Genomic DNA, 9,163 nt, shown 5'->3' with positions numbered 1-9,163 from the left:
CACAATCATATTGTTTTTGAAAAATTAGATAAGTAAACACCAACAATTCCAATCACACTGGTTTACAATTGAGGCCCACATTGATGGTCCAATTGGAATCAACCCAAGTTACACAATTTTTCATTCCCCCATATAAACATTAATTTTCATTACGATAAATGTGGCCCTAATTCTTTTACAATTAAGGTCCAATGTCATTGACAAATAAGACCATTACACTTTAACTAATATTTTGATTATATGTTCATAAACATGACCTAAAGAACGACAAAGAGTGTATTTGAGGCAAGAACTATCTAAGACTATAATAACCATATTTTGTTACGGTAAATACTATTTTGTATTTTCTAATTAGTTATAGTTAACACTATTTCAAAATTTTTATTTGCTATAGTATTTACTATTTACTATTTTACATTCATCATTTTTTAATTTTTTGTTACAATGTTTACTATTAACTTCTCAAATTAAAATAGTTTACACTTTAAATACATATAATTATAATTCAAACTAAAATAATATACCCTTCTAAATATAAATTATTATAATTCAACCATAATTAAGTAGGACTAAATAACCAACTTCTTGCCCAAATGTTCAAAAGGAATCGGGGGAAAAAAAAAAAAACAATGAAGAAAAAAGAAAGGAATCAGGGCGGAACGGCGACGGTCCCCGTCTAGCTAAGGGAGATTCCCTCTCCCATTCTGCGCTTTAACGGAGATTCTCTCCGGCCTGATTCCCGCGGGCCTGTCCCTGCGAGCAAGAAGAACATCGTTGCTTGCTTCTCTTCTATTGAAGAAAATCATCGAGCAGGTGATTTGCAGTGCGCCTCCCAGATGGAGAAGGCAGTGGATGTACCACGCTCCCCGTTCAAGATCCTGATCGCATGTCCTTCTGGTCTTCCTCCATCACAGGTCCTCTATTTTCCGCTCTCTTTTATCCGAATCTACGCATTGCCTGTTTCTGATTCATGTGCATATTCCTAATCGAATATCTGATTCATATCTGCAAATTTTCGATCGATAGGTTTCTATAGCTTTCAGCGAGAGTTACGATAGAATTCCGCATCCCGATTCAAGCTTGGAGGATTCTATTTCCGAGGTGAGACTGTGAGACGTAGAATTTAAATGTTTTTGTGCTGTAGCTTTAGAAACTTCGTTTTTGTCCAATGCTGGGGAGTGGACTTATTTACAAGGTTGCTGAAATGGTTAAATCCAATCAATCTTGATTTTGGTAGCATTTATGTTGTCTGTACGAGTCCTTCACATATTCTGGAACGCCACATTCGTCATGTTGATTAGAAGTTGTTAGTCTCGTAGGCAAGTGAATTCGGTTCTTTCCGAAATCCTGGTTTATATTTCCTGTTTAAGGCTCAAAACAAAGTCTATATTTGCTCAAATCTTTGGAAATCTCTTGTTCTGCAGAACTACGACGTAGATATGGTTTTGATCCCTAATTTTGTTTAAATCTTTTTGCTCATAGATTTGGAATCAACGGCTTCAGACGAACTCATTTTTATTCAATGGAAAGAAGTTCAGAGTATGCTTGTTTATTTTGATTTAAGCTTATCTGCATTATTTCGTTTGTGCTCTAACCATCTTGTTTGATTTGTTTCTGAAAAGTAGATAGATTACATAATTCATGTAATATCTTTGCTTTGGAAGTTGTGAACACAGAATCAAATTTTTAATAGTTATTTGGAAACAGAATCGAAAGACCGAGTAAAAACTTGTCTCAATCGTGTTTGATAGTAGTTTGCATCTGAAGTTTATCATTATTTTATTCTTTCTTCAACATTTTATCTCCTCTGTTCAGGTATATTAGACTTTATTTTATTTTGTTTTGTTTTTTCGTTATAGAGTATCAACTTATATATTCTTTCTCAATGATTTTCAGTATGGAGGATTTACATTCCTTAGTGAAGGAGGTAGTATGAATGAAGATTCTCATGTACGTCTCCACTTAGGTTTGACAGATTATAGGTCTTTCTCCATCCCTGTTATGTTTATATATTCAAAAATTTTGTAGGACTTGATGAATATTAGCATTTTGAAAATTGAAATTTGTTTGGACTTCTAGCATTTCATTCTTTACCATTATCTTTCATTTTGATGTGTGATGTTCTTCACGAGTTTTGATGTCCTAGGATTTATATCCATGTGTTTCTTAGATAGGTATCCTTGAAGTTAATATACTGGAAGGAAGGGTGTGATGACTGATGTCTGTTAGGTACTAGATAATTAGTATGAGATTAGGGGTATAAGGGTAATTAGATATAGAGTTAGTTACTATAGTCAGTTACTGAATATTGTTATAAATAGAGGGAGGGTGAGTGAGTTAGGGGAGACTATTTTGGGGAGTGATTTAAGGCTTGGGTGAGAGCACTCAAGAGAGAGTTCCAAGTACCTTATACTTGGGATATCTTGTAGTTTCTTCTTTAAGTTTCAATATATTTCAGATTTTGATTCTTGTTAGGAAGTATCATAGTAATGTCCCATTGGAAAATTTCCCATTGTTAGTGTATTGGTTGTTGAACTCATGACATGCTTTTCTCTAGAAAAAGAATACTTATTTCTTTCTTTCTTTGAGAACGTAAATTTTATTTCCACATTCTAGAATATAATTTTCTTACAGATACCACAGTAGCTTCTGAAGTAGTTTAGTTCCTTGAGTGTTTGAGGATTGTGTTAGTTTCAATAATTAAAATTCCAATTTCATTACTGGTGAATTTATTTTCAAATTATATCAATCAAGAAAATTTTCAAATTTATTTCTATTGGTGGCCTGTAGAAAATGGCACAACAATAGTTAGAACATTTTGATTATTCTAGCCATTTTGTGCACTGATGATCTTCTCTCATATTCCTTTTATTAGGACTTTTGTGGGAACAAACTTAAGTCCTCTGTGGGAAAGGTTCCTTGTTCCATCAGAAGGTAATTCTCCATGATTTTAGAATTGGATGCAGGATCCAATGGTTGAACATTGCTAAGTTCTTCCTTACCTTTTTCTTTTATGAGAAAAACCACTTTCATTGATAAGAAAATGAAAGAATACAAGGACATATAAAAAAAACCAGCCCACAAAAGGAAGGAGTTGCCTCTATAAAAAGGGGATCCAACTACGTGAAATAACACATATAGAGTAGTAACAAAAAGCCTTCAAAATCAAAGCCCACAAAGAAACATGATAACAAATAAGAAACCAGATCTCACTAGGAATCCTCTTCACACCGCTAAAAACCCTACTATTCCGCTCACCCTACAGAACCCACAAAATAGCACAGACTCCTGCAAGCCAAAGAAAGTGACTCTTCTGCTCACGGGGTGGGTTGAGAAGGGGCTCCTCAATTTTCGTACCAATGTCTTTGTGCTAAGCAACAATGATGCCAATTGTCAGAAAAAGAATCCCAAACAGAGTTGATGTAGCCTAAGTAGCCTTAAGGAGTAATCCTCCAAAAATCAAGATTGCGAATCTTTTATTAGAATGATAATGTGTTTCATACAAGAGGGGAATGTTTCTATTTGTAGAGTTTTATTACAAGGGGGGTAAAAAGGGAATTAACCTATAATATTGCCTAATTACCCAATTAACCCCTATCCTTCTTACATCATTCTACCCCTCCAAAAAGAAAACTCGACCTTGAGTTTTAAAAAGAAAAAATGAAACAATCAAGAAATAAAATAAACTCGTTCAATGGCATATGGCCAAATCAACTTCCTACCTTTTGAACAAAATTATTCTGATTGAAGAAGTAAATCTGAGACAAAAAATCCAATATTGCCACCAAAAAATGAACTTCTCCATCAGCCATAAATCCAAAAAAAAGAAATTTCCATCAAGCTCATTCAAAACTGTAATCCTAGGACCATTCACAAAAGAATTAGCTTTTGAAGAGAACCCTTCAAAAATCACATTTTCTTCATCTTTTACGTCAAGTTCTTTGACGTTGTGATAAAGGATTTTAAATGCAATCGATATGTCGTTCTCGGTCGATTTTTTTGATTTCCGCCTCAATATTTAAAGTTTCTATGTTCGATACCTCTTTTCCATCTTCTTTGTTGGATTTTTCTTCTTCTCTCGAGACTACTTCTGAATCAACACTCTCAAATTCTTCCTTTTTATCTTCAACTTCGTTCATGTGATTTTTGCCCCAATCACCTCCGTCAACTACATAGGTCTCAACAAGAATTTTCTTGAATTTATCTTCACAATTTTCTATTTGAAAATTTTCAATCGTGATTCCTTTTAATGATGTAAGAAGAATAGGGGTTAATTGGGTAATTAGGCAATATTCAAGTCTAATTCCCTTTTTTGATATTGTTGCCTTCTTATTCCGTCCCAGACTGTCTTAGAAACATCATCGAAATCACTAGAATCACTAGAATCAAATTTAGCATGGGGCTGCGTAGAACTTACTAAATAAAGAACCTCACTTTCCTAGGAATCTTAATCCTCCAAAGCGTAGAAAAAACTAACGTCCCCAAGGGGGAAGGATCAATCAAATTTCGAAAGACTTGCATGAGAACTCCTCTAAAGGATCAGTATTCTGTATCCTCACATCTCTTCTCCCACGCCTAGAAGCGTGACCCTCGAGTAAAGAAAGAAGATTAGCCACCTCCGTTGCTTCCATAAGTTCTTCCATACTATTTATGCAATATGCTTCTACGTAAATTAGCATAACTTATAACCCTGTTCACTAATTGGAACACTTAATGCTAGAAAAAGAGAATGCATATCCTCTGGAAGTTAATTCGCAAACCCATTGAAATTGTATGGATTATTTGCAACTATTTTGCGTTCCAAATTGCTTTCCTGCAGATGACTCAATCTCTTGTCAACACTCCTCAAGTCCTCTGGGTAATGGTGCTATTGTGGAGACTTCAGATGGGAAAATAGTTTTGTTGCAGAGGAGTAATAATGTCAGTGAGTTTCCAGGTCACTTTGTATTTCCAGGAGGTCATCCAGAGGTATGCCCTATGTAATTTCAGTGTTTGTGTTCCATTATCATTTCTGTAGTTTCAATTTTTTAGAGGGCAATCTTTTGGCTTGTTTATAGTCCCGACTCCTGACGTACGAATTTGCGCATTATCCTCGGGCAATCCTATCACTGGGCTTCATTATCTTGTCCACTTTTTGGTTTACACAACACAAAATATCCAATTAGTCAAAGCAGTATATATCTAGATTATTGCCTTGAAAGTCTTTGCATTGCCGGCCTATCTGCTTTCCATAAGAAAAAATGTCTAATATCTGCAGCCGCAAGAGCTTGGAATTGAATCCCATGGCGATGTGAAAGGTTTTGCAGATTCCAACACCATCAACAGAAAGCTTTCGCAGGAGATGTTTGACAGCATTATCCGTGAAGTTGTAGAAGAAATTGGAGTACCGCCAGAATCCCTTGTATGTTAGTCACTGTCTCTCTGGTGGTGAGTGGGGTGTTTGGTGGCTTTTATCAACTATGCTATCCATGTACCTTCTTTCGATTTTATATTTTGATAAAATTATCTATTTTTATAAGAAAATCTGATAATAGGCCATTGGATTAATTTAACTTTGGAATGGTAATAACATAGTTACAAGCCCCGTCAATTTTCTATAGTTTTCATTAGCATTGTTCCAAATTTTAGTCTCTTTCTCAACTTGTGTTACCGGTTCAATTTCAAGCTTAGATGATGTATTTTGTTTGGGAGGATCCTAAGTTTTTTTTTAAAATTGTTTTTGTAGAACTAAAGTGGGAGCTACCTGTTCTGATTAATTGTTATCCAAATATATTTATGGTCATATGCTCTTCTTTAACTAATGCAGAGCGACCCAGTTTTTATTGGTATATCCCGCAGAGAATTAAATGTCAGACCAGCTGCTTTTTTCTTTATAAATTGTAGTCTGGATTCTGTCGAAATTCAGAAATTCTATACCAGTGCACAAGATGGCTACGAGTCCACTCAACTTTATACAGTTCCAATGGTTAGTATCACAAATATATATATTTTTTTCAGTGTATCCATGTCTGAAACCAAAAAGCATATGAATTATGATGATACTGCTAGGAAAGTGAATTTAATAATATTGAATTCACAAGGAATAATTACGAAATTACCGGACAGGACTTTTGCTTTCCAAAATGAAGCTAGAGATCCTAATACCGTCGACCCATCTCCACTTACTCTCTTCATACTTCTATTTCCCCTTCGTGTGTCCCTATCTCTTCATTTTTTATGACCGACACAGTTTTCACAAGGAAAAGACTCCCGTGTCCTTCCAACGCTTTTATTATTACCTGTATGGATGACCCAAGTAGCATTCTTTGAGCTTGAGTTTAATGCATTAGAGACTTACTGTTTCTTTCAATAGGGGCCACCCTGAGTTTCACACTGTTTTCAAGGTGGAAGTTTGTTAACAGCTTGGACGCCCACTTGAATTCTTTACAAATAGTTTCTTCTCATTATATTTCTTCCCACTGACCAAAACATTCAGAACCCCTTTATAATTTATTAATGGACTCAGAATCCCTTTATAATTTATTAATGGACAAACTTCCAACATTTTTTGGTTATTCTTGAAGCTCAAAATTTGAATCAAGCGGAGGGGTAAGAGTGTTGGGTTCAAGTTGGTGCCCTTGGTGAGTTATAGCTGTTGAACATGGAAGGCGGAGTGGTTCCCTGCTGTTGTAGGCTAGTCAAGTTTGAAGGCTACCTTTCCGACCGTTTCCAAAACTAGAAAAGGACCACAATATCTTTTGGTGCCTGCCTTGCTGATCACCTAGCTGATGATACACTCTTATGTCGATAATTTTATGGTTATAGTTTAAAGAAATGGCAGCCACCTTAGCTAAAAATCCATGTCCCTTTGATGTTTGCCTATTGAAGCTTTCATTAGTTGTTGAGCTCAAGTTAATTGTACTCAAAGACCATTCAAAATGGCTTCACAGGATATTCTTTGGGATAATATAAGGTTTAGTTCTTCCTTATGGGTGGGCCTATGAGGCTTTTGTAACCATCAGTTAGGTGTTATCTTTTGGACTGGAAGCCTTTTTTATACATTGGGGCTATTGTCTTGTGAGTTGTTTTTGTTTTTTTTTTTTTTTTTTTGTATGTCCCTGTTATATCCTTTCATTTTCTGAATGAAAGTTTGGTTTTCATTTGATGGTCCCTTCTTTTTTCTTTTTTTCTGAAAGAAAGTATTGATCAATGGAGGGAACATAAGTGAAGATAACTGACTAGAGGTATTCATGGGTTGAGTTACTTTTTAGATCCAACCCAATTGTTCAGGTTGTAAATTTCTTCGACCTAAATAACCTTTATTAAAAAATGAACCCAATCCAACCCAACCCTGTAATATTTGGGTTGAATTGGTTTGGATTAATCGGGTCATTTATTTAAAATTTTGTTCTAAAAAGAAGCAGAGCGTAAATATGTAAAAATCTAATTTAATTATTTTCATATATTGAATTAAGATTAACAACTCAATTTCAATTTATATAGTGAAAATTTTCTTTCTAAAATGCAAATAAACTACTTTTAAGAGTTGTTGAAGAATAAATTATTAGAAAAATATTGAAATTCAATAAAATTAAAATCAATATACTTATAAATAATTGTGTTATAAGTAATAAAAAATTATATTTAAAGTTAATAATAAATTCAAGTTGGTTCGGGTTAGTTTAGGTTATATTAGGTGAACCCATAAACTAACCCAATCCATAAAATTTTCATTTATTTGAATTCAATCTAACCCAAATGAGTTGATAACCCAACCCAAACAGAGAATCTTTGGTGGACACATGAGAGCTACTTTGAAATATTAATTACTTCTTTTCTGTCTAGTCCCTTCCTGGAAGATCCAACCATCAAGATCTGTTCCGTTGACTAAATAATACAACTTTCTTGTATTGATCTCTCCTTTTGCTACGTGCTTAATTGCACGGCTCAACTTCCCAATGTCTCCAACCGTCGCTGGTTGAGTGAGTTGTTTGCCTTTCCCCCTTAGTTCGAACCATCAGTTACACTACATTCTGATTTCTCTTGATTCTTCTATAATTGTATCACACCTTCAAAGCACTGCAATGCTCCTTTCCAAAGCTGAATCTTTAATACCCCATCATCATTCTCAACAGAGATTCCACTGATTTTATACAAATATCCACCTTCTTCGATCCTGGTATAAACCAAGAAAATACGATACCATTGAACTAATGGGGAAGATCTAAATCCTACGAAAGCACTGGAAGCTAACAATTTCCATGGGTAGCATTAATGATGCAACCATGAAGATGGTTCAATCAAGACAGTCACCTCATCAAATCTCCCACATTATTGATGCTGAATTTTACTTGATCCATCAACTTTTGGCTAGGATTAGAAATGAATGGCGCTATAATTATCAGCACAATTAAACCTTTTTTTTTACTAATTTATTTTTTAGAATTCCAGATTTATGAGTTCACCTGTTTCAGATTGATATAGAGAACGTGACGTCGAAAATGCCAGGATGCCATCATGGCGGATTTTATCTCTACAAGCTGATGCTACAAGCTGCCAATGATAATAATATAATTGGTGATTAGAAATTCTCAGCCTTCCCCATATGTCATGTGCATTATCCATATGATTAAACTCCGTGAACATGTTGGAAAGCAGTTGAAGGCAAGTTTTTGGGCTACCAGGAATCTTAAAACAGAAGATTCAACAAGAAGTAATTATGCAAACTTACTATGACATGATATAGACTTGAAAAGATGCGACTCCATCTCGTCTGAGTGGATATGTATCTCCAAAATAAAATTACCTTTCCAAAAATAGTATTACCAGCTAATGCTTTATGATAAATGTATTTGTTTTAATAAAAACATATTAAATTATGCCCTAACGTTGGGTTTTATCCCAATAGCGATGATAGGGAGATGACTTTCAAATTACTCTAGTTACTTTTCATTTGATTTCTTTATTTAGAGGAAAGTATAAATGATGCTGTGCTGCAGGGTTTGATATCACTAATAAACCTTTATATTATCTCGTTTTAATGCTTGCAGTAAAGCAACAAAGATTAATCCAAGCACACGAAGGTATGCCTAGCATCTCAAATGTCTTTCCTGGTATTAACTGCTAGATTATTTGTTACGCCTTGATTTTTTCTTAAAAAATGGGTTGAATATCACTAAGAATC

General features: G+C 34.6%; 1 protein-coding gene across 3 annotated transcripts; it reads left to right on the top strand.

Moving 5' to 3' along the window:
- Positions 1–599: 599 nt before the first annotated feature.
- On the top strand, positions 600–8,915 carry NUDT9 (nudix hydrolase homolog 9). 3 transcript variants are annotated; one of them, XM_039045288.2, is made up of 9 exons: positions 600–914; positions 1,027–1,101; positions 1,483–1,539; positions 1,897–1,982; positions 2,876–2,934; positions 4,820–4,968; positions 5,258–5,401; positions 5,807–5,965; positions 8,454–8,915. In XM_039045288.2, the coding sequence occupies exons 1-9, from the start codon at positions 837–839 to the stop codon at positions 8,562–8,564; spliced, it is 918 nt and encodes a 305-aa protein (XP_038901216.1). In that variant the 5' UTR covers positions 600–836; the 3' UTR covers positions 8,565–8,915. The 3 variants fall into 3 exon arrangements, with proteins under 3 accessions (XP_038901216.1, XP_038901218.1, XP_038901217.1); XM_039045290.2 differs by lacking the exon at positions 8,454–8,915 and adding an exon at positions 6,564–7,150; XM_039045289.2 differs by lacking the exon at positions 1,483–1,539.
- Positions 8,916–9,163: the final 248 nt, after the last annotated feature.

This window comes from Benincasa hispida, chromosome 10 (assembly GCF_027475165.1).
Source record: "Benincasa hispida cultivar pf3 chromosome 10, pf3_genome.v1.1, whole genome shotgun sequence".
NCBI classification, from domain to species: Eukaryota; Viridiplantae; Streptophyta; class Magnoliopsida; order Cucurbitales; family Cucurbitaceae; genus Benincasa; species Benincasa hispida.
Note: the sequence above shows the minus strand (reverse complement) of the source record. Positions and strands in the feature narration are given on the sequence as shown.